Source organism: Chiloscyllium punctatum, chromosome 24 (genome assembly GCF_047496795.1).
Source record: "Chiloscyllium punctatum isolate Juve2018m chromosome 24, sChiPun1.3, whole genome shotgun sequence".
NCBI classification, from domain to species: Eukaryota; Metazoa; Chordata; class Chondrichthyes; order Orectolobiformes; family Hemiscylliidae; genus Chiloscyllium; species Chiloscyllium punctatum.
In genome coordinates, this window is record NC_092762.1 from 45275046 (window position 1) to 45301277 (window position 26232).

General features: G+C 43.5%; 1 protein-coding gene across 1 annotated transcript in view; it reads left to right on the top strand.

Moving 5' to 3' along the window:
• The window catches only part of LOC140494522 (procathepsin L-like), a 42006-nt gene that overhangs the window by 5380 nt on the left and 10394 nt on the right, over positions 1 to 26232 (top strand). Inside the window, 4 exon segments of the mRNA XM_072593786.1 lie at positions 11479 to 11617; positions 14056 to 14178; positions 16052 to 16204; positions 19949 to 20173. Coding sequence (XP_072449887.1) covers positions 11486 to 11617; positions 14056 to 14178; positions 16052 to 16204; positions 19949 to 20173 — 633 coding nt within the window. The 5' untranslated portion in view covers positions 11479 to 11485.

Below are 26232 nucleotides of genomic sequence, written 5' to 3' on the forward strand. Positions count from 1 at the left end.
TGTAGTGGGAGAGCAATCACAGACCAACAGTCACCATCGAACCCCCATCCTCCATTGACACCTGCTGCAATTGTGCCGAGCTCAGAGGACTAGGGTTATACAGCACACTCTGTTTGAACTGTGCCCTGTCCAGAACTGGTCCAATTGTTGTAACGTCACCTTCAGGCATTTTAATGGCCCTGGGGGTGGGGGGGGGAGAAAGGACTCTGTAGTTTTCATACTCTGCCTCAGTCAGGGCCAGATGTAAGAGTTGTCAGTCCTGCTGGCACTGGGTAGCCCTGTCTGCCAGGAAGTGTTCTTTGTAAAAACAAGGACTGCAGATGCTGGAAACCAGAGTCGAGATTAGAGTGGTGCTGGAAAAAGCACGGCAGGTCAGGCAGCATCCGAGGAGCAGGAAAATTGACGTTTCGGGCAAAAGCCCTTCATCAGGACTGGAGGCAGAGTGCCTGCAGGGTGGAGAGATAAATGAGAGGAGGGTGGGGTTGGGGAGAAAGTAGCATAGGCCCAGGAAATATTCTTGTAGAGCATCCAGCCCTTTGAAATGAAGCAAGAATGTGGGAGTTCTTGAAGCAGCTCCCATGGTGCCTAACATCTCAGATGTGGTACTGACAATCGCAGCTGAATTTTACACTGATGGAATGGACTCCTTTTCTATTGATGAGCTCATCTGTTTTTATGATCTAGCTCTCTCAACACAATGTGTGTAAGTCTAGCACGCCCTCTCACAGGTTAGGGGTGACAGCTATAAGCCTACTGTCCAATGGCAGCGCTGACATTGTCATGGGGAAATGAGATGGAATGATGTGAATCTGGCACCAGATTGCATTGCTAAGTCTTGGTGCATTTATAGGTTGAGATTTGAGAGATCCAGTGGATTCTTGGTAGCAGCCATTCCCAGAAACGTTTAGCACAGTTGTCAGCCACTAAGCTAGGATGTCACCCAGTCCTTCATGGAGTTATAGATTAGATTAAACCAGGTTTTAGATTAGATTACTTAGTGTAGAAACAGGCCCTTCGGCCCAACAAGTCCACACCGCCCCGCCGAAGCGCAACCCACCCATACCCCTACATCTACCCCTTACCTAACACTACAGGCAATTTAGCATGGCCAATTCACCTGACCTGCACATCTTTGGACTGTGGGAGGAAACCGGAGCACCCGGAGGAAACCCACGCAGACACGGGGAGAACGTGCAAACTCCACACAGTCAGTCGCCTGAACCCGGGTCTCTGGCGCTGTGAGGCAGCAGTGCTAACCACTGTGCCACCGTGCCACCCACTTAAACTGTTCAGGTTTCTTAAACTGAACTTGTCCCATTTGCCTGCATTTGGTCCATATCATTCTAAACCTTTCCAATCCATGTACCAGTCCAAAGGTTTTTTTTTAATATGTTGTTGTAATTATAACAGCCTCCACAACCTCTGGCAACTCGTTCCATACGTGCACCACCCTCTGTGTGAGAATCTTGCCCATCAGGTCCCTTTTAAATCTTTCCTATCTCACCTTAAACTAATGCCCTCGAGTTTAGGACTCCCTGACCCTGGGTAAAGACCTTTTTGCTATTCACCTTTTACTATGCTCCTCATAATTATTTAAACCTTTTTTATATGATCACCCCACAGCCTCCGATGCTCCAGACTGACTGGAAATGCTGTCTGGAGACCGAGACCTTCCAGCCCAAAATCACCAAAGAAAGGTGGCATTGCAAATAGGAGCATGTTGTGAAATATTGACAACACCAAGGTGAGAGGGAATCTGTTCCCTGCTCAGCAGCTGAAGGAGACCTTGGGTTGTCTTTGTGAATTGTGGCCACCGCTACCACTTTGAATCACAGGGGTTTAATTCAGCTTCAGAGATGACCAGCTTCAATCTGTATTGAACAATGAGATGGTGAAGATTGCTTGTGACCAGGATTTGTGGTCACTTGGTTGGACACTATGTGTATTTAACATGTGGAGGTTTATGATTAAGGATGAGTTTGTCCTGTACTGTAGAAGTGCCTGGTTAATGCATTTTCCCATTGAAGGTCCCTTCTTCAGTTGCTCATAATTAGAGGACTATGTGCTCGGATGGAAGACAAACACTGATCCTGCCTACTCTGGGTGTGGTGGCAGCCATTTTTTCACTTCTCGTGCATACTTGAGTTGTGTGCGTTGAGAAGGTGATGCCAGTCTTGCTTGGCACAGTGAGTCATTGAGTCAACCTGGTAATCGAGGGGTTGCTCCTGCCTACCCCCAGGCCTCCATGTTCCTTTCTTTCTGGTACTCCATGTCAAGCCAGTCAGTACTGAACTTCCAAACATTCCCACGCACTTCTTTAAGTAAGGACTTTATCTCCCAGCGTTGCCTTTTGAACAGCAGCAGTGCAGTTTAATCAAACCGATCATCTTGGTGCACTGTCGCCTTGTCACGGCAATGGCTTCTGTCAAGAATCCCATCTCCCGCGGTATCTTGTATCTTCTAATGCACAGTCGTGTCAGATGCCAAGGTCTGTGGGTGAGGGTAATGGGTAGGAGGTGGTGTGGGGACGTTTGCCTGAGGAGCAGCCAGTGTGCTGGTGTTTCCGTGTAATCAGTCTGATTGTCAGGTCAGGGATTGTTGCCGTCCAATTTTCAATGCAGGCTCTGCTCGCTGCTGACTAAGGGGGTCCTTATCCCTATTCCACACTTGGGCAGAAACTGGGACTACTTGCTGTTAGTAATGAGAAGCCACTTTCTTGTCCCCTCCCCCTGATTTATCTATCTATCTATCTATCTATTTATTTATTTATTTATTGGTTGATTGATTATCTCATCTATTTTAATACCAAATACGTTGAAACGCATTGCACAGTGGTGCCATCTTAACACAGAAAAATAAACCGAAATGTAGGATATAAAGGCAGAAGAGTGAAGAAATATGCAAAAAAGTTTGACTTTGCAGTCCTTCTTGTTTAGTGCTCCATGATGGGCCGAGTGGCCAGGCACAAGTCCCCATTGCTGCCACCACCAAAGTGAAGGTTGCCATTCTTCAGTGCCATCTCCACTGATGCTCTCGCTACGATGAGTCCTTGTGGAACCCCACCAACATAGATGCCACCAATGCTGCTTGGTACTGCACCTGCCCAAACTCCACTCCTCCACTGCCATGAGTCTTCCTTGGGCCTACCTTACCAATGCTGCAGGGTCTCATACTGGGCCCAAACTCTCCTCTCCTCTGGCTTCATGAATTTGTGTTGGACACAGATGCTGCCAGGAACCTAAACTATGCTTTGTAGCAGCCAGAGTCGGTGCTAGGACTGCCTTATCAAATTTTAGTTTCGTGAAAATGCTTGCAAGTTAAAGAAATAATTTGTACAATAAATTTAAATTAACTTTTTTTTACCCCCAAACTAAGCTGACTCCCTGAAGGACACATATGCTATCTGTTGTTGTGAACTTTGTGTTGGATTCAATTCACTGAAGTCCACCAGCAGGGAATGCTGGGTCTTCTTAGAACAAAGGTGGGTCTGACACAGATTCTTCACCAGCTGAATCTCTAATCCAACTTTGTCAACATTGCCTATGTCAGTCAATGCCTGGGAAGATTCTGCCAACCGTTCCAATTCCAATGGCATCTCCTAACATCCATAAGTGAAATAATGCTGGCATCTGTTGGGTCTGGATGAGGAGCCTGGGTCTCGGCGTTTGCTGACTATGTCTAACAGACAATGTTGAATGTACTGATCCCTGTGTTTAAAGACGACACCTAATCCAAATTTAATGTTTCATGTGAACTGATGAGTTCTTTGAAGATTCAACAAGAATGCTTACACATTTTGAAATGTGAGCTTTGACAATAAAAACGTTACTTGGAAACATTTAGTTTTTCAGAAAATGGAAATAAGAATAGATTTTGACATCTCTATTTTTAAAATCTGGGAATAAGAAACCACTTCAAAGCAGAAGTAATAGCTGCCAAAGACACACGAGATCGAGAGGCGAAAATAACTTGATTTTGCTGACAGAAGAAACTCAAACTACTTCCTATCTCTGATTAGAAACACATTTCTTTAAAGTTAATTCAACCCGGTTGTGTCACTTGTTTATACCAAAATGTTGCTTTATTTAAAGGGCTATACCTTTTTTTTTTGAAAAAGATTTAAGCACACATGTTGGTGGAGACTTCACACTTTTTTTTAATGAATATGGGAAAGCAGGCTGCATCTTGAGGTTGATGTTCATTGTTGCAAAACAAACTCCCAGTATCTCACAGGGATTACTCTGGAGTTCAGGAGGATTTCGTGCAAATACGTAGGATCCACAGAATGTTAGAACTTCCCAAGGAAATCATTGGTTGTTCAGTAGCTAATGGGGAAATAATGATTTTAATCTGCTCTTTCCCCATAGTCTAGCATTTATTTCCTACCTTTTTTTTGTCAATTTAATACTTTTTTTGAAAGTTTGCATTGTATCCACATACTCTGTCTGTCTTGAAGCAGTGGTGTTCTAGATAATGATGACTTTTTGTTTGCTACTTTTGGTTGTCTTGATGACTCATGGTCTGTGTGCCCTCTGTTTTACCATTGAAAACAATTTCTCTTCTTTTTATCTTATGGTGAATGGCAGGGCCTTAGCGTAGTGGAACAGAGGGACCTTGGAATTCAGGTGCATGGTTCTCTGAAAATGGAGTCACCGGGAGGCAGTTCATTGAAGAAGGCTTTTGGCATACTGGCCTTCAGTCAGGACATTGACTATAGAAGTTGGGAAGTTTATGTTGCAATTGTACAGGATGTTGGTGAGGCCACACTTGGGAGTATTGTGTTCAGTTTTGGTAATCTTTTATTATAGAAAGGATGTTATTAAAGTAGAAAGAGAATGCAGAAGAAATTTACAAGGATCTTGGCAGGACTCTAGGGTCTGAGTTATAGGGAGAGGTTGGACAAACAAAGCCTTTTTTTCTCTCTGGAGCATAGGAGACTGAGGAGGATCTTTATAGGAGTGTATAAGATCATGAAAGGCATGGATAGGGTAAATGCACTCAGTCTTTTTCCCAGGGTTGAGGATTCAAGGATTAGAGGGCACTGGTGTAAGGTTAAAGGGGAATGAATAAAAGGGAACCTGAGGGGCAACTTTGTCACAGAGGGTGGTATCCATATGGAATGAGCTGCCAGTGGAAGTGGTTTGGGTAGGTACATTAACAACATTTTAAAAAGTCATTTGGACAAATACATGGATAGCAAAGTTGAAAAGGATTTGGGCTAAGCGCAGGGAAATGTGGTTAGCATGGATGGACATTTTAATCAGCATGGACCTGTTTTGAGTCGAAGGGCCTGTCTCTGACTCTATCCATGCCTTTATCAAAATTCTCCATGATTCTGAACAACACCAATAAACCCCCCCCTTTTAAGTTTCTCTCTTCTACTCACTTGTAAAGTGAGTTTTAAAAGACTCTGTTTGCTTGGCATTTGCTGAACATGACTGCTGTCCAGTATTATGTTAAAAATCACAACACCAGGTTATAGTCCAACAGGTTTAATTGGAAGCACACTAGCTTTCGGAGCAACGCTCCTTCATCAGGTGATTGTGGAGGGCTCGATCGTAGTTATAGCAAAAATTTACAGTGTGATGTAACTGAAATTATACATTGAAAAATTGATTATCTGTTAAGTCTTTCATCTGTTAGAATACAGTGATAGTTTCACTTTTTTCATGTGTAAATCACAAAACCTTTTTTAAAAGTTGCATTCTCACAGACTTAAGACACTCTGCACTCGCTACACACAACACCCACTTTCTCACACACTCAACCCCCACCCCAGACACAGACAGACACACACACACAGACAGACAAAGACCCACATGCACACACATATTTTGTGGGGTGAATTTGTACTTGCAGAGTTACATTGCACTTCGCTCAAAAACTGCATACTTTCATGTAGAACTCTGAGCTCAAAAACTGCATGAATTTATGTAAAACTGTTATCTCACTTTTTAGATTAGAATCAATCTAAACATCATGGCATAGACAGAGAACACAGGGGGCCAACACCTTCAACATATTGTCTAGCTATCACCATTGTTAACAGCTAACCCGAGAATGCAACTTTTTTTAAAAAAAAGGTTTTGTGATTTACACATGAAAGAAGTGAAACCATCACTGTATTCTAACAGATGGAAGGCTTAACAGACAATCACTTTTTCAATGTATAATTTCAGTTACATCACACTGCAAATTTTTGCTATAAATTCTGTTACGATCGAGCCCTCTACTATCACCTGATGAAGGAGCGTCGCTCCGAAAGCTAGTGTGCTTCCAATTAAACCTGTTGGACTATAACCTGGTGTGGTGTGATTTTTAACTTTGTACACCCCAGTCCAACACTGGCATCTCCAAATCATGTCCAGTATTATAGTTGGGCCAAGTTTTGTTGGGCAGAGCCACCTCCTGGTTTGCATTGTCAACACAACCGATCAGAATCATAAAGTTTCATGTTCACTTTTAGATCCAAAATGTGTTTCTCAAATGAAATCTGCTACAGGCAAGAAAGTAACTTTCAGATGTAAATTTTAATTGCCGATGGCAAAGTGGGACTTATAGAATGTCACACTCGCACTGTGTCAGAGATTTCAAATGAAGAGAATGTAACAGGAAGAGATAACAAGGACCTTATTATCTCTGAAATCCCTCAGTAGAAAAACACCAGCACACTTTCTGTTCTGGCCTTATACTGCAGTGTCTTGGTCCAATATGTCATGAGGGTTACAGTTGGGAGAACAGCCAATTTAACAACCCAGCTTTGTCAATAAAGAATGGAAAATAACTATCACTCTTGAGTGTTGCCAATGAGCCTCCGCTGAGAGGATTTGGGGCAGAGGAGTTTCAAACCATCTGTAAAGCTAAAAATCACACAACACCAGGTTATAGTCCAACAGGCTTAATTGGAAGCACCAGCTTTCGGAGCGCCGCTCCTTCATCAGATGGTAGTGGAGGGCTCAATCCTAACACATCTCCACTACCACCTGATGAAGGAGCGACGCTCCGAAAGCTGGTGCTTCCAATTAAACCTGTGGGACTATAACCTGGTGTTGTGATTTTTAACTTTGTACACCCCAGTCTAACACCAGCATCTCCAAATCTGTAAAGCTAAGTACCTCAATTTAAGTCAGCTAACAGCAACAATGGTGTAAGTGACGTTATGTGGCTGCCATGACTTTCAACTATCCATTAAGAATTCAGAGATCAATCAGTGTATGTACTTGAGTAAAAGTTGGTCCTCGCTTTCTGGCCAAAAAAATCCTGGAATTTTTCCACATATCTCATATAAAAGTCAACCCTTATTCTTCGATAACAAATTAATGTTTTGGGATAAGATATCCTACATGTAAATGTTACAATGAGGAAATGAATTTTTTTTTTGTGCTGTTATTATTTTTAATTCATTCATTCACAGGATGAGGGTGTCAGTGGCAAGGTCAGCATTTATTGCCCAGAGGGCAGTTAAGAGTCAACACATTGCTGTGGGTCTGGAGTCACATGTAGGTCAGACCATAACGATGGCAGTTTCCTTCCCTAAAGGTCATTAGTGACCCAGATGGGTTTTTCTAACAAACCTGTTCACAGTTGTCATCAGCCCTTTAGCAGAGAGTTGTGATTTGATGTCCAGTGCATATCAATTTGGTGCGAAGGAATCTGGTGCCAATCAACCTCATGGAATACAATCATATACATAAGGTTTAAAACTTCTTTTTTGAGTAAAAATGCCCTCCCAATAACAACACAAAATATACAGCAGTGCTAGAACTGGAAGTTATTGACGTTGCAGGGAAGGTAAATAACGGTGTAGCAGCAAGAGAATTTTGTGTTTCAGAGAAACCTGAGAGTCTGAAGAAAGGTATTGAATCAACTTCAGACAATGCTAAAATGAAAGTGTGCCAACAGAGGTCAACCTGGCAAGAGGCCACAATTGGAGGAAAATACCGCTGAGCAGGTACTTGAAAATTGTCAACATGGAAAATGTCGTGAAGCCGTTCGAATCCATGCACGAAGCAAATCCAAAAAGGATGGAATTTTGGATTTTGAGGGAAGTGCTGGATAGTGCACAAGGGTCATGAGAAGGCATGACTTAGTACTTCAGCAGAGAACTCTGACTACACAAAAGCTTCCTGCTGAACTAGAAGATAAGGTATTACAGTTTCACCGGTTTGTAATCAAAACATCAGCAGAAGGAAGGCTACAAGTTATCATGCATTGGAAACTTGGACAAATGCCTATTACTCTTGATGTGCCAGAGAATCGAACTGTGAACCCAAAAGGAGAAAAAAAAACAGTATTGGTATTGCCACTGGCCCTGGCAAAAGTAAGGTTTACTTTCATTCTTTTCTTGTGTGGCTGAGGGCATTAGGTTAAAACCAAAGGTTATTTTTTTAAGAGCAAAACTTTGCCAACGGTGAAGTTTTGAAAAGGAATGGGTCATCCACATGCGTCCATAAGGCTGGGTGGATGAAGGTAGAAAATGGATAAAGGAAGATTGGAATTCACAACCTGATGGCGAAACGCTCTTTTCCTTGTGTAGTCCGTCTGGTGCCAGTTTAGATCCCATCAAATGAAGAATGTTGTTGATGACATCCGATTACACAACACTGACGTAGCTGTAATTGCTGGCGGATTTACAAGTGTTTTGCAACCAATAGATGTTGGTATCAACAAGCCATTTAAGGACACGATGAGAATAAAGTGGAATAACCGGATGGAGAAAAACATACACCAGAGGAGACAGTATGCAGGCTCTATCACTGCCACTGATCTGTGAATGGATTGCTGTTTTGTAGAAAGAAATAAAAGCTGATACTATTTTCAAATAATTCCACAAATGTGGAATTTTGAATGCGTTGGATGGTACTGAGGATGCTCATCTGCGCGATGACACAGATGAAGTGGATGATGTGTTACCTCTAACTATGGCCAGTGAAACTGGAGTGGATCCGTAAGGTGATATTATTCATCCTGAAGCTTTATTCACTGGTGAAGATGTTGAACAGTGTGATTTTTGCAGGACTTTAATGAACTGTTGTATTTTGACATCTTTAAGATGTAACATGTAATTGTGATTTAAAGCTATTATATTTCTTCACTTTTTAAAAACTAAACGCTTGCTAATTCATTTTTGTTTATGTAACCTTTATCCAGTAATTTACCACAATTCTTTTTTTTTATTTGTTGAGATTTTAATTGGGCTTCCGCTAATGATATGGTATTTTTGGGCTGTAGCATGAATTTGAGCCCCTCCGAAGTAGTATCCATGTTATTGTTGACTCCATAAATTTTAACTTTTTTTTTAAAAAAATGTCTAAACAGTTCCACTTTTACACAAATATATATGGTATATCTCTTTGGATTTGCCTCTTATTTGTGTGTTTTTGTTACTACTAATTCATTAATTTTTAGTAATTTATAAAATCCCTTGATAGTTTAGGAAAGCTTGGTAAACTTGTCTCCTTTTAAAACCTGTTTGATTTAGGTCTAGGAGAAGGTACCCAGAAGGGAATCTCTCCCACGGTCGGCTGCAAAGTTCAATGATTGTTGAAAAGCCAAGAGGAGCCTGATTTGGTCTCCACCTGTGAGGTTCCCCAGTTCAGCGATTCCATCTGGAACTCTAACAAACTGAGGAAACTTACCTGGGGGCTGACTTCAACAACACCCATTCACTGATAAACAAATTAACATCAACAGCTCTTTGCAAGACAACACTGTTCTAATAAGAACAAAACAGTGGGTAATGACCTTGAAGAGCAAAAAGGACTGAGTTGATGGGCTTTAGTTGACCGAGTCATAGAGATTTACAGCACAGAAACAGACCCTTTGGTCCAACTGTTCCATGCCAAACAGATCTCCTAACCTAATCTAATCCCATTTGCCAATACTTAGCCCAAATCTCTCTCAACCCTTCCTATTCTTATACCCATCGCCATGCCTTTTAAATGCCAAAATGTTGTAATTGTACCAGCCTCCACTACCTTCTCCCGCAGCTCATTCCATACACTCGCCACCCTATGCGTGGAAAAGTTGCCCCTTAGTCCCTTTTATATCTTTCTCCGAGTCACTTGTTTGATTTAGTGGTGCCCAATACTTGGGTAGATTTCCTTTTTGTTGGCATTGGCCTACAGTGCCCTATGACTGGAGGAATAAAACAGAAGTAAACCAATCTCTTGACTGCTCCCTGATTTGTTTGTACAGTGATAGGTGAATGACAGACTGTTTATAGCATTTTCCATTCCACCTGGGTCATTAACGGGACATGTGACAATAAACCCCCACACTCCCCAAACTGTCATACGTCCCTTTCTGGGAAGAATAGCACACCAAAGGGTGAATGAAGAACAGTGAACCCTCCGCATAGAGACCGTTTCCATACAAACAGAGGCAACACCCCAACAGCTTGATCATGGTTGATCTTCAACCTCAAATTCACTATTCCACCTGTATCCATATTTCCCCGAGAGACCAGAAGCCTTGCATGGTCTCGCTTTTTGGCCATCATCCACCCTTTTAGGGTAGAGCATTCAAAATATCCACAATCCATTCAGCGAAGAAATTTCTCCTCATCTTCATCCTGAGATCTTGCCCCTTGTTCTAGATTCTCCAATTGAAATCATTTCTACCAATCCAAGCCCTTGTATACTTCTTTGGCATTGCTCTGCTTGTCTAAAGTTAGAGCTCTATCATCTTAAATCTAATGAAGTGAACATTTGTGTACTGCCCCCAGTGCAAGATCAAAACTGACTTTGTTACTTGTACTTTACAGTAAGAATTCAATATGATGCATTGAAAAGCTTTCATTGGTTGACATGACATGATGCCATTTTGAATAACTTACGAATAAGGAAAATAAAAGTTTTATATCTTGAAAAAAGTCCAACAGTCTTGAGCCAGCTCATCACTAAACGGTGCACAGTACTCCAGCAGTGGTCCCACCAAAGTTCTGTACAAGCGCGGAGGCTGAGGGGCGATCTTATCGAGGTTTATAAAATCATGAAGGGTATAGGTAGGATAAATAGACCCAGTCTCCTTCCCTGGGGTGGGAGAGTCCAGAACTAGAGGGCATAGGTTTAGGGTGAGAGGGGAAAGACATAAGACACCTAAAAGGCAACTTGAGGAAATGGTGGAGGCTGGTACAATCGCAACATTTTAAAGGGCACTTGGAAGGGTTTATGAATAGGAAGGGTTTGGAGGGATATGGGCTGGGTGCTGGCAGGTGGGACTAGATTGGATTGGGATATCTGGTCGGCATAGACGGTTTGAACCAGAGGGTCTGTTTCCCTATGACTCGAATTGTAGCCAGACTCCCTAGTCCTTGTGCTTGAGATATTGTCCAATAATGTTTGTTTCCTAACAGCAATGTTGACATGTGAAAGACTAAATGCTTCTAATGCAATTCATGGAGTGAAGAAACTCATAACAATCTAAACAAGACGTTATGAAATGTTTTCCTGATTTCTTTTTTTTCCCCATCCCCAGAAAAGCCATGATGATGATCCTGCTGTTTCTGGGGACTTTGCAGATTGTGGCTGTTACTGCTTCGCCATTGTTGGTTGATCCACTGTTGACTGAAGGCTGGGAGAAATGGAAGGTGCTTCATCAGAAACAGTACACCGAGGTGAGTGACCAGAACAGTAAGCTTCCTGAGGGTGGCTCACAAGATGCTGCTCTGGTGCTAATGTCACTGGAGCAATAATCTAGAGCAGGGCTGGCGAACCTCTTGTCACAGGATTGTGTGGGGAGCACATTTTTTAAAAAAAGCTTTCTGTTCCCCTGGAGATTGTGACTAAGTTTCAGAAAGATAAGGGGGTTGCAACTGTGAACATGGATTTCTTATTGAGAAACCTCAAAAATAATACATTGATAATTTAAATGAGTAATAAATAGAAACTGCCATCCAGAAGTGTCAATCAGCCAGTTTTTTGCCTTTTTGGTTTAATAAGCAGAACTAGAGAGAGATAAAGAAAGATTCAGCCCTAATTTGTGGTTAAGGGCAGGGAATGGTGACTGGGCTGAGCTAAAGGGTTAGGTGTAACGAGTGCTCTCTTTGGTTCAGCTCTGATCGGCGTGCTCTCTCTGCTGGCCCCAGCAGATTTTACATGGAAGTGAATTTGGGAAGTGAGTTGGCTGTCACCCTGAGCTTTCCCTCGCTCTTTTTTTCTTTGGCATTCCTCTCTGTGTGTGTCTCTGTGTGTCTCTGTGTGTGTGTGTGTGTGTGTGTCTCTCTCTCTCTCTCTCTCTCTCTGTGTTTGTCTCACGCTCTCTGTGTCTCTGTTTGTGTGTGTGTCTGTGTCTCTCTCACTCTCTCTTTCTGTGTGTCTCTGTCTGTCTCTCTGTGTTTCGCTCTTGCTTTCGCGCGCGCTCTCTCTCTCTCTCTCTCTCTCTCTCTCTCTCTCTCTCTCTATCTTTGTGTGTATATCCCTAAATCTCTATAAACTCTATCTAAAGAAAGAAAAGTTACTGGGAGCATGACCGCAACCTGAATATCATTTCATCCTTCTCCCTGTCAAGTCCCTTCTCCATCATCTGAGTCTCACCTTCCCCTGTGAAGTGATGCTCTTGCTCTCGTTCTTGTTCTCGCTCCTCCCTTCTTGTGGGTAAATTACCACAAGTGACCTTTTTAATCAAAGATCACTTTGATCAAACATTGAAACAACTATTTAAACATTATTGCACGTAGCAACCAAAATAAGATATCGCAAGTAAACAAGTGAAGCTTCACAACCTGACTTGGCTATTAACTAATTAAAAGTGGAATTTGGCTACGATTCCAACCATCTGTGTCTGTGTCTGTGGATGTGTCCAGTTTCAGTCATTGTGCAGTGTTGTTCTTTGAAGTTTTTTGCTGCTGAAGAGTCCTGGAGTTGAATTCTTTATAACCTTTTTGTCTTTCAAGTTTGTGGTGTGACACTATGGATGATCCTTTAGATTCTTTCATCCACGATATTCCAAGATGGCGGAGATGGTGTTTGGTTCCTCACTGCAGAGCTTGGCTGGGTATGGGCTCATGGGGCAGGTCCAGCCACATCCACACTGCTTCAGCATTGTCTTTCCAGCTCCGGTCACGTTTTTCTTTTGGTTTTTGTTGCCCTGGAGCTGCCTCCTGATGTCCTCCTGCAGGAGGATGTGGCACTGTGTATCTCCATTCCCTGACTCCCATCTTTGGTGATGGCATTGGCTGTGTTTGTGTATTAACCATCTAACAATAATACCACTTGGCCATCACTTCCCAGTATTCCTTGCACCTGACCTGCTCTTGTAGCCACTGTCTTTTTGTGGCAAGTTCAGTAGAGTTTTTGGTCAATGGTGACTTCCAAGGATGTTGATAGCGGACGATTCAGTGATGGTATCACCATTGAACATCAAGGGGTGGTGATTAGATTGTCTGTCTCTTATTGGCGATGGTCATTGCCTGGCATTTGTGTGGCACAAATGGTACTTGCCACTTGTAAGCCCAAGCCTCAGTATTGTTCAGATCTTGTTGCATTTGAACATGGACTTCTTCGGTGTCTGAGGAGTTGAGTGGTGTTGAGCATTCATTGGCGAACATCCCCACCTCTCACCTTCTGATGGAGGGACGGCCATTGATGAAGCAGCTGAGGATGGTTGGGTGGAGGGCACTACCCTGAGGAACTGCTGCAGAGATGTCCTGGAGCTGAGGTCACTGACCTCCAACAATTGTAAACCTCTTCCTACATGTCAGATTCCAAAATTCTGGTCACCACACAGTGGGAAAGCTGTGATTGCAATGGAGAGGGTGCAGTGGAAATCCACCAGGATGTTGCCTGAGACTGAGCAGCTTAGTAATGAAGAGAGACTGGATAAGCTCTTGTTGTTTTCTTTAGCGTAGCGAAGGCTGAGAGGTGCCTGATTAGAGGTGTACAACATTGTGAGGGGCAGGGTAGAAAGCAGCCATTCCCCTTATTGGTTGTTCCAACTAACAAGGAGTGTAATTTTAAGGTGAGGGGTAGGAGGTTTAGAAAGGATTTGAGGAAAACCTTTTTCACCTTTCAAACTGACTCAAGTCATTAATTTTGTAACTTTTTTTCCCCTCAGAATGAAGAAGGTGTTCGGAGAATGGTGTGGGAGAAAAACTTTAGATTTATTGAAAATCACAACTTTGAATACTCGCTGGGTAAACACAGCTTTAACCTTAAGATGAACCACTTTGGAGACATGGTGAGTGCGAATGTATTAAGCTGGGAAAGGCTTGGAGTCGATTAAAATCCTTACAGTGTGGAAGCAGGCCATTCAGCCCATCAAGTCCACGCCTACCCTATCCGCACAGATCCATACCCTCAGCCTTATCCCTGCATTTCCCATAGCTAGCACACCCTGCCTGGACACAACAGGTAATTTGGCATGACCAATTCACCTAATCTGCACATCTTTGGTCTGGGGGAGGAAATCCGAGCAAACCCGCACAAACATGAGGAGAACATGCAAAGTGCACACAGTTAGCCAAGGGTAGAATTGAACCCGGATCCCTGGTGTAGTGAGCTAGCAGGACTCACCACTGATCCACCATTCCTCCCTCTCCTTTAGCATTATGAAATATTGGGGTTTAAAAAAAACTGATGGGGAAGGTAACCTCCAGCAGACTATGGGAGTGACTAGTGAACAGCAGACACCGAGTTAGAGCTGTAACAAAGTACTTCCTCAGAATATTGGTGCCCATCTAAACCTGATGTTAAATCCCAGAAATGGGAAGGTTTGGATCTGGTGACTTGTGAAAAGTTTTTAAAATTTGAAACCCGTTTCAATTTTGGGTTTAATTGGTTTGCCATTAGAATGGGATGGGGGAGGCTGACCAACCAAATAAGTGTGTTCTTTAAATCTTCTGATACTTTTAATGAATTTAAAAAAGTCAAGTCGCCACAGTCTTACCAGACCATAGGGGCCATGTTCTCATTAGAGAGAGATGACTGGTAGTGTTTTAAACTGAGGGTCATCCTGCCCTGAGACGAGGGGAGAGGTTGAGAAGGAGAGTCCTTTGTGGTAACCTCAGCTGGTATGGGAATTGAACCCACATGTTGGCATCACACTGCATTGCAAACCAGCCATCCAAGCTAAACTGACCCCCATATGTATGTTATAGATACATAATATGTTAAAAAATTTAAAAATTATAATTGTTACATGACTCTCATTTAATCAAGTTTCCATATTTAACTTTGGTCTAGGTCATGGGAAGTTCAGCAACTAAAGAGAGGCAAGGATTTATCTTTTGATAAGTTGACTGCCTTCTTCGGATTGCTTGTGGGCCAAGAGGGTCAGGCATGCTTCTTCCCTCCCTGCACGCCTAGAATGGAAGATTGGGCCCTTTTCAAAGCCTTGGAGAGGGTACAGAAGAAGTTGACTAGATTGGTACCGGGGATGTGGGCAGTGAAGAGACAGGAGAAGCTGGAGTTGCTCTCCTTTTAGAGAGGAATATATTTAGATGAGGTATTTATGAAGAGTGAGTATCGAAAAACTGTTTCCAGTAGCAGAAAAGTCCAAAAGCCAAGGGACATAGAATCTCTGCATCATGTTACCTTAAATCTGAGTTATGACTTGGGATGCAGTTCCTGAGTTGAGTGTTGGAAACCAATTTTCACGAAGGAACCTGGATAAATGCTGGAAGGGGAAGGCTTTATAGGCCAGGAGTTTGGGCCAAACTGGAACACTCTGCCAAAGAAAGGGCGTAAACTGTATAGTCTCCTTGGGTAAAGTTTTACAGTCCCCCATTGGTGCAGACAGTGAGGGGTGGGGCTTGATCCTCAATTATGTGATTGTGGGACTGTGATTGGTCAGGATGGGAGTCCCGCCCATTTTTTGAATGATGGGGTCAGGAATGCTCCTACACTCTGAAGTAGCGCTTCAGGACCTTTTGGATTTCACAGTAATTTCACACTTTTCTTTTTCTTGTTGTTTCATGGAGGGCTGGGGATGTTCTCCCAGCAGCTCGGAAAATGGGTTTTCCTGAGGACGTTTTGGGAACTCTTAACTCAGATTTTGGTTCTTTCTGTCGATTTGATGCTGACCCCTTTCTGGGGATCTTGTCATCTTTCAGACCTTGGAGGAGTTCAATGAGCAGATGAATGGATTCCGGCACTTTAAACCCAGGAACTCGTCCAGACCACTTGCAAGGATCCCTGAGCTGGCTGAGATTCCCAAGAGTGTCGACTGGCGGGATGAGGGATATGTCACTCCAGTGAAGAACCAGGTACAAAAGAGTTTCATTTGAAGAATAAATTGGAGAACTGATTCCTTATCAGTGGTAGGCAGAAGTGTGGCTGCACTGACAATTTGGATCCAGACAGAGTGAAGCATCGACCTGTTTTACATGTTCCTGCAGTTTATTTTTAGTGACTTCAGTCTGATGGTGTTTAGGAAGGTCTACTCTGGTTACAATCCAAAATATGTGAATAGAGTGGCTTTATTTAAGGGAAAATGGACAAGACTGCCAAGGTAAAGGAAATAGGATGCTGCAGTGGTAAATTTATAGAAGAGATGGGTGGAGATTTGATTCCAGCATAAATATTCGCTTGGACTAGTTGGGCTATTTCTGGTGCCAAATATCCAACAGAATCTTCTGTAAGTGTGGAGTCCTGCTGAAGGAAGTAATGCAAGCCCCACCTTTGAGTTTTAATGCTGACGTTCCACTTGTACCGGAACCTGCACCAGTTCCTAGTGACAGTGAGGACAAGTGCTGAGCTGGGGAGCTTGAACAGTTGTGCTGGGACCTCCTACCAGCAGGTGGTGATGGTGAGGGAGTGCAGCTAGAGCAGTCAAACTGACTGGGGAGAGGGGAGAAAAGATGTCTTGGGGGAAACAAGGCCTTGTGAGAAGAAGGTGCAGACAGGATAAAGGATTTCTTAGCCCAAAGTAAACCACAGGCTTCGTTCCCTGTACATTCTGTAAATGCTTCCTTATATAACCTTCATATTCCTTAATATTTGTAATGACCTGATGCTCTTGGAATAAAGAATCCTTAATTTATGATCTTTGGGACTTGTTTGGTTCAAATCTCATTATGCATATGGAACATCAGACTCAATATAATTAGGGGAATGATACAATTGATGAAAGGAAGGACCTATGTGAAGATTGACAGAGATTTGAGCATTTGATTAATAAATCAGGACATAAACTCCTTGGGTTTTGCTGCCAAAGTCTTACATTTGGGGTCTAATTTTCATGAAAGAGATGGGAAGTAGAGTCAAGAAATGATCCATGTTTGTTATGGGTGTCCTATCCTCCGTATATTCACAGGGAGATTGGATCAGACCTGCTGGTTCACCAGGTATGATTCTGAGGAGGATAGTAAAAGACGGGAGTGTGATGGAGAAGTTCTTGAAATGGATGTGAAAATAATGAACTTGTAGAGCACATTTCATTCCAAAGTAAAACTGAGCCCTGAAAACAACTGACGTCTTTTAAACCAGGTAGAACTTGTTGGCTATGAGATACTTGATTGGGGTGTGGTGCTGGAAAGACACAGCCGGTCAGGCAGCATCCGAGGAGCAGGAGAATTGATGCTGCAGGCTTAAGCCTTTTATCAGGATTCCTGATGAAGTGCTTATGCCCGAAACGTCAATTCTCCTGCTCCGCGGATGCTGCCTGACCCGCTGTGCTTTTTCATCACCATACTCTTGACTCTGATCTCCAGCATCTGCAGTCCTCACTTTTTTTTTTACTGCCAGATACTTGATTGGCCCAGGTTAATGACTCCAATCAGAAAGTCCAGGCCAACCAACATAACCAGTTCAGGCAACTGCCTCTGAACTGGCTGGCTCCGGCTCAGTACTAGCAAATAAAGGGTGAATTGGTGAGTGGGTTACTGTCCTCTGTGCAGTTATTTTGTCCCCTCCATTGGTTTTCAGTTGTACCAATGAAGATAATTTATTCAGTAACCACATGAAATACAGATAATCATTTGGTAACCCCTTTAAAACTGTCAATCCGACTGTGTACAGAAGGCTGCTTTTGAGTTGTGCTTCATCAGATTTTTTTTTATATGCATTCTGCCACTCATTATATGAGTTCAGTTGTTTAAAATATCTCCAAGTACTGAGGCCCATGGAAAAAATAATGAGTTTCAAATTTCAAAACAAATGGTTTGTCAGTCAAGAGTGCAGGAGCAGATGGCTGTACTACTTTGGTTTAAGTTAAAAATCACACAACACCAGGTTGTAGTCCAACAGGTTTATTTGGAATTACAAGCTTTTGGAGCGCTGCTCTTTTGTCAGGGAGCTAGTCATTAAAAATGCTCTGAAAGCTTGTACTTCAAATAAAGTACACATAAATAAAGTCAAATAAAGTAGCTATGAGGTGGAGGTGTTGGACTATAGCCTGGTGTTGTGTGATTTTTAAACCATGCCCATCCCAGTCCAACACCTCCACCTCATAGCTACTTTGGTTTAGCTAGGAGAAAGTGAGGACGGCAGATGCTGGAGTACCAGAGTTGAAAAATGTGGTGCTGGAAAAGCACAGCAGGCCAGGCAGCATCCGAGGAGCAGGAGAATCGACATTTCGGGCTTATGGATGCTGCCTGGCCTGCTGTGTTTTTCCAGCACCACATTTTTCTACTTTGGTCTAGCCTTTGGTATGAGGCTTCCGTGACATTCACGGCTCCTCTTCCTAACCGTGCCTACAAATGGGATGGGTCCAACTCTGTCAACATTATGGAACTTCCCACAGTGGTGTGGGGAAGGGCAGGAGCACTACTTGTGGGCTGGCACCTGAACCTTCATACCAGATTGACAGAAAATCCTGGACTTGGATCCCAACACCCCTTGCTCCCGACCATTTGATAGACCTTCCTCAGCCAATGCCCTGACAATCTGGGCCAAGACCAGTACAACAGTGAGACCACAGGTTATTGAATCTTTCAGAGTTCTGGTCACCTTGTTAAAGGAAGGATATTGTTAAGCCAGAGAGGGTTCAGAAAAGATTTACCAGGATATTGCTGGGAATGGAGGGTTTGATTTGTAAGGGGAGGCTGGATAGGGAGAATGTTGAACGTTCACCATGTGGTATTATATAGATTAGATTACTGACAGTGTGGAAACAGGCCCTTCGGCCCAACAAGTCCACACTGACCCACAACCCTTACATTTTACCCCTTCATCTAACACTATGGGCAATTTAGCATGGCCAATTCGCCTAACCTGCACATTTTTGGACTGTGGGAGGAAACCGGAGCACCTGGAGGAAACCCATGCAGACACAGAGAGAATGTGCAAACTCCACATAGTCAGTCGCCTGAGGCAGGAATTGAACCCTGGTCTCTGGCTCTGCGAGGCAACAGTACTAACCACTGTGCCGCCCATAATAGGCTGGGACTTTTTTCACTGGAGGTTAAGGGGTGATCTTAGAGGCTTATAAAATCATGAGGGGGGTGTGACTGGCAGGTATCTCTTCCCTAGGGTGGGGGATTTAAAGACTAAGGGACATATTCTTAAGGTGAGAGGGGAAAGACTTTAAAAAGGACGGAAGGGCAAGGGTTTTTTTTTGAGTGATTCGTGTGTGGAATGAACTTCCCGAGGAAGTGGTGGATGTGGGTACAGTCACAATGTCTAAAAGACATTTAGATAAGTTCAGGAATAAGAAGTGTTTGGAGGGATATGGGCCAAGTGCAGGCAGGTGGGACTAGTTTAGTTTGCGAGCATGGTCTGCTTAGACCAAAGAGTCAAACAACATGGAAACAGAGCATATGAATCTCGAACTCTGTCTTTTTTGTTTAACGGGAGAGTTTTAGATTGAGGAACAAGAAACCTGTTGGTTGCGTGTCTGTGATGCTATCCTCAAAATGGCTCATTTTCTGGATGAAACCTGATTTGGTCTCAAACCTAATGGCAAGGTTTTGAAACAGCGACTGTCAAGTGATATTTAAACTGTGGTGGATTTTGTAATAAAATGGAAAGTTTCTCCTCTTCTGAAGCTGTGAAATTGGGTGTGTTTTCAGGGTAGCTGTGGCTCATGCTGGGCTTTCAGTTCAACGGGAGCATTGGAGGGACAGACCTTTAAAAAGACAGGAAAGCTCATCCCACTGAGTGAGCAGAACCTGGTGGATTGCTCAGGACCACAGGGGAATCAAGGCTGTGGTGGTGGTTGGATGGAAAATGCCTTCTTATATGTACATGAAAACAACGGGATTGATTCTGAGACTGGATACCCATATATCGGCCAAGTGAGTAAATCCATTTATTTTTGACTCCGCTGGATTAATCTTACAATGATTGTCTTGTTGTATATTACAGATACTATTTGTTCTGTTGACACTTGAATAAGTTCTTTGTAGGTCCAGCAATATCCATAAGTGGTTGGATTGTTGCTAGGGGTTAGATGCTGCCCTTCAACCCTTTGTAACCATAGGTTCAAATCCAGCCCAGACTAATATATTGGTGTGAGATGAGGCAGGAGGATTACTTTAATTGACCGCTGTCAGCTAAACTACCTATTTTTGAGTTGAGCCCTGATGGAGCCTGTGTGAGGAGATGGAGAGGGCACTTGGGCCTACACATTCCAAGTGTTTTGGTTAATTTTGGGGAAAGGTGACCACAGATACAACTTGGCAAAGTGTTGTGGTTCTGTTCCCCGAGCTGGGAATTTGTCTTGCAAACGTTTCGTTCCCTGTCTAGGTGACATCCTCAGTGCTTGGGAGCCTCCTGTGAAGCGCTTCTGTGATGTTTCCTCCGGCATTAATAGTGGCCTGTCTCTGCCGCTTCTGGTTGTCAGTTCCAGCTGTCCGCTGTAGTAGCCGGTATATTGGGTCCAGGTCGATGTGTTTGTTGATAGAGTCTGTGGATGAGTGCCATGTCTCTAGGAATTCCCTGGCTGTTCTCTGTTTGGCTTGCCCTATAATGGTAGTGTTGTCCCAGTCAAATTCATGTTGCTTGTCTTCTGCGTGTGTGGCTACTAAGGATAGCTGGTCATGTTGTTTCGTGGCTAGTTGGTGTTCATGGATACAGATTGTTAACTGTCTTCCTGTTTGTCCTATGTAGTGTTTTGTGCAGTCCTTGCATGGGATTTTGTACACTACATTGGTTTTGCTCATGTTGGGTATCGGTTCCTTCGTTCTGGTGAGTTGGTGTCTGAGAGTGGCTGTTGGTTTGTGTGCTGTGATTAGTCCCAGTAATCTGGCTGTCAGTTCGGAAATGCTCCTGATGTATGGTAGTGTGGCTAGTCCTTTGGGTTGCGGCATGTCCTCGTTCCGTTGTCTTTCTCTTAGGCATCTGTTGATGAAATTGCGGGGGCATCCGTTTTTGGCGAGTACCTTGTATAGGTGTTCCTCTTCCTCTTTTTGCAGTTCTGGTGTGCTGCAGTGTGTTGTGGCCCTTTTGAATAGTGTCTTGATGCAACTTTGTTTGTGTGTGTTGGGGTGGTTGCTTTCATAGTTTAGGACTTGGTCTGTGTGTGTGGCTTTCCTGTAAACCTTTGTGGTGAATTCTCCGTTCGGTGTTCTCTGTACCATCACGTCTAGGAATGGGAGTTGGTTGTCCTTTTCTTCCTCTCTAGTGAATCGGATTCCTGTGAGTGTGGCGTTGATGATCTGGTGTGTGTTCTCTATTTCTGTGTTTTTAATTATTACAAAGGTGTCATCAACATATCTGACCCAGAGTTTGGGTTGAATTTGCGGTAAGACTGTTTGTTCTAACTTTTGCATTACTGCTTCTGCTATGAGTCCAGAGATGGGTGAGCCCATGGGTGTTCCGTTGATTTGTTTGTATATTTGGTTGTTGAATGTGAAGTGTGTTGTGAGGCACAAGTCCAGTAGTTTAAGTATGCCGTCTTTGTTGATAGGTTCAACGTCCTGTTGTCTGTTATGTCTGTCCAGCAGGTTGGCTATTGTTTCTTTGGCTAGGGTTTTGTCGATAGAAGTGAACAGTGCCGTTACATCGAATGAGACCTAGTTTCTTCCTTGTCTATGTGTATATTTCTGATGATGTCCAAGAATTCCTGTGTTGATTGTATAGATTGTCTGGATCCGCTGATCAGGTGTTTCAGTTTCTGTAGTTCTTTGGCCAGTTTGTGTGATGGTGTCCCTGGTAGTGATACTATGGGTCTGAGTGGGATGTCTGGTTTGTGCACTTTGGGTAGTCCATAGAATCTGGGGGTGTTGTTGCTTTCAGGTTTCATTCTTTGTAGGTCAGACCTGGTTATCTGTCCGTTTTTTTGTAGGTTCCTCAGTGTGTTGTTTATCCTATTGGTGAGCTGTGGGGTGTGGCCAACCTCCCTCTTTTGGTAGGTGTTGGTATCTGCAAATAGTTGTTGTGCTTTTTGGATGTACTCTGCTTTGTCCAGGATGACCGTCATTCTGCCTTTGTCTGCTGGTAGTATAATTATGTTCTTATCATTTCTTAGTGATTTTAGTGCTTCCCTCTCCTTGGTGTTGAGGTTATGTGTTTGTCTTTTTCTTGTTATCAGAGGTATGATAATTTGTCTCACAGTTTGTTGTGTCTCTTCTGTCAGTCCATTGTTCCTGAGTGTGCATTCTAGTGCTGCTAGGAAGTCTGCTGTCTTAGTGTCCCTGTGGTTGCAGTTGAGTCCCTTGGTCAGTATTGTTCTTTCCGTGTCTGTGAGCTGTCTGTGGGAGAGGTTTCTAACCCAGGTGTGTGTTGTGGTCTCCTCTTCTTTGTGTGTTAGTTTGGCCATTTTTTCTTTTAGTGCCGTTTTTTTTGCGGTGTGTGGTCCTGTTCTGTCCTATGGTGACGGCCTGTTCTATGGTCCGGGTCCATTCCTGATTGGTGGTTTTTGAAATTAACGATTTTTGGCGCGCAATTTCTTGTCTGTATTTGTGAAGTCTGTTGTGAGCAAGGGACTCAACTACAACCACAGGGACGCCAAGACAGCAGACTTCCTAGCAGCACTAGAATGCACACTCAGGAACAATGGACTGACAGAAGAGACACAACAAACTGTGAGACAAAGTATAGTACCGCTGATAACAAGAAAAAGACAAACACATAACCTCAACACCAAGGAGAGGGAAGCACTAAAATCACTAAGAAATGATAAGAACATAATTATACTACCAGCAGACAAAAGCAAAATGACGGTCATCCTGGACAAAGCAGAGTACATCCAAAAAGCACAACAACTATTTGCAGATACCAACACCTACCAAAAGAGGGAGGTTGACCCCACTCCACAGCTCACCAATAGGATAAACAACACACTGAGGAACCTACAAAAAAACGGACAGATCACCAGGTCTGACCCACAAAGAATGAAACCTGAAAGCAACAACACCCCCAGATTCTATGGACTACCCAAAGTGCACAAACCAGACATCCACTCAGACCCATAGTATCACTACCAGGGACACCATCACACAAACTGGCCAAAGAACTACAGAAACTGAAACACCTGATCAGTGGATCCAGACAATCTATACAATCAACACAGAAATTATTGGACATCATCAGAAATATACACATAGACAAGGAAGAAACTAGGTCTCATTCGATGTAACGGCACTGTTCACTTCTATCGACGAAACAATAGCCAACCTGCTGGACAGACATAACAGACAACAGGACGTTGAACCTATCAACAAAGACGGCATACTTAAACTACTGGACTTGTGCCTCACAACACACTTCACATTCAACAACCAGATATACGAACAAATCAACGGCACACCCATGGGCTCACCCATCTCTGGACTCATAGCAGAAGCAGTAATGCAAAAGTTAGAACAAACAGTCTTACCGCAAATTCAACCCAAACTCTGGGTCAGATATGTTGATGACTCCTTTGTAATAATTAAAAACACAGAAATAGAGAACACACACCGGATCATCAACGCCACACTCACAGGAATCTGATTCACTAGAGAAGAAGAAAAGGACAACCAACTCCCATTCCTAGACGTGATGGTACAGAGAACACCGAACGGAGAATTCACCACAAAGGTGTACAGGAAAGCCACACACACAGACCAAGTCCTAAACTATGAAAGCAACCACCCCAACACACACAAACGAAGGACACTATTCAAAAGGGCCACAACACACTGCAGCACACCAGAACTGCAAAAAGAGGAAGAGGAACACCTATACAAGGTATTCGCCAAAAACGGATGCCCCCGCAATTTCATCAACAGATGCCTAAGGGAGAGACAACGGAACGAGGACATGCCGCAACCCAAAGGACTAGCCACACTACCATACATCAGGAGCATTTCTGAACTGACAGCCAGACTACTGTGACCACTGGGACTAATCACAGCACACAAACCAACAGCCACGCTCAGACAACAACTCACCAGAATGAAGGACCCGATACCCAACATGAGCAAAACTGATGTAGTGTACAAAATCCCATGCAAGGACTGCACAAAACACTACATCGGACAAACAGGAAGACAGTTAATGATCCGTATACGTGAACACCAACTAGCCACGAAACGACACGACCAGCTATCCTTAGTAGCCACACACGCAGGTGACAAGCAACATGAATTCGACTGGACAACACTACCATTATAGGGCAAGCCAAACAGAGAACAGCCAGGGAATTCCTAGAGGCATGGCACTCATCCACCGATTCTATCAACAAACACATCGACCTGGACCCAATATACCGGCCACTACAGCGGACAGCTGAACTGACAACCGGAAGCAGCAGAGACAGGCCACTTTAAATGCTGGAGGAAACAGCACAGAAGCGCTTCACAGGAGGCTCCCCAAGCACTGAGGATGTCCCCTAGACAGGGGACGAAACGTTTGCAAAACAAATTCCCAGCTCGGCGAACAGAACCATAACAACGAGCACCCGAGCTACAAATCTTCTCCCAGACTTTGGCAAAGTGTGCCTGAGCAACTAGGCTGGGTAGTGTTCTGAAGTAGGGTTGTCTTCCTGCAGTTATACAGTGGCCTTGGTGAGACAACTCCTGGAGAAATGTATGCTGTTTTGGTCCCTGTACCCAAGAGGGCGTGTTGTGGATGTTCACCATGATGATACCTGGGATGGCAGGGCTATCTTGTGAGGAGAGATTGGTTTAACTGGGTCTGTATTCACTAGGCTTAGAAGGATGAGTGGGAATCAGGTTGAAATGTATAACATTCTAACAAAGATGGACAGAGTAGATGCAGGGAGGATGTTTTCCTTGGTTTGCAAGTCTAAAACCCTAGAAGACAGTCTTGGATAAGGGAAAGGCCTTTAAGGATTAAGATGAGAAAACACGTCTTCATTCAAAGATGACTAAACCTGTGGAATTCTCTACCACTAAAGGCTGGGAACCCCAAGCTGCTGAATATATTCAAAATATGGAAGACCATAAGGTAAATAAGCCCATAAGATATGAGAACAGAATTAGGCCATTCAGCTTGTAGAGTAAAATTTGTTCCACATTCGATCGTGGTTGATATATTCCTCAACTCCACATTCACCTATCTTCTCCCCATAACCCTGATCCCCCTTACTAACCAACAATCTATCTATCTCTGTCTTAAAGACACTCAATGACTTGGCCTCCACAGATTCGTCACCCTCTGGCTGAAGAAATTCTTTCTCGTTTCAGTTCTAAACTGTTGTCCCAACTCTCTAAGGCTGTGCCCTCAGGTCCAAGCCCCTCCTACTAATGGAACATCTTCTCCACATCCATTCTATGCAAACCTTCTCAGTATTCTGTAGGTTTGAGTTTTATATCACCCTTTATCTTTCCAAACTCCAAGTCCAGATCCAGAGTCTTCAACTGTTCCTCATATGACAAGCCCCTCATCCCCAGGGTCATTCTTGTGAACCTCCTCTGGACCCCCTCCAAGGTTAGCACATCCTTCCTTAGATGTGGGGCCCAAAACTGCTCATGATATTCCAGATGCAATCTGACCAGAGCCCAATACAGTGACAGCAGTACATCCCTGCTCTTGTATTCTAGCCCTCTTGAAATGAATGCTAGCATGGCAGTTAGGAAGGCAAATGCAAACTGAACCTACTTGTTAACCTGAGGAGAATCCTGGACTAGGACTCCTAATTCCCTCTTGTGCTTCAGATTCCTGAAGCCTTTACCATTTAGAAAGTTGCCTACACCTCAATTCTTCCTCCAAAGTGCATAACCTCACATTCGCCCACATTGTTTTCTCTCTTCCTTTCTCTCTCTCTTTCTCTCTCTTTCTCTCTTTCTCTTTCTCTCTCTTTCTCTTTCTCTCTTCTTTCTCTTTCTCTCTCTCTTTCTCTCTCTCTCTTTCTCTCCTCTCTCTCTTTCTCTTTTCTCTTTCTCTCTCTCTTTCTTTCTCTCTCTCT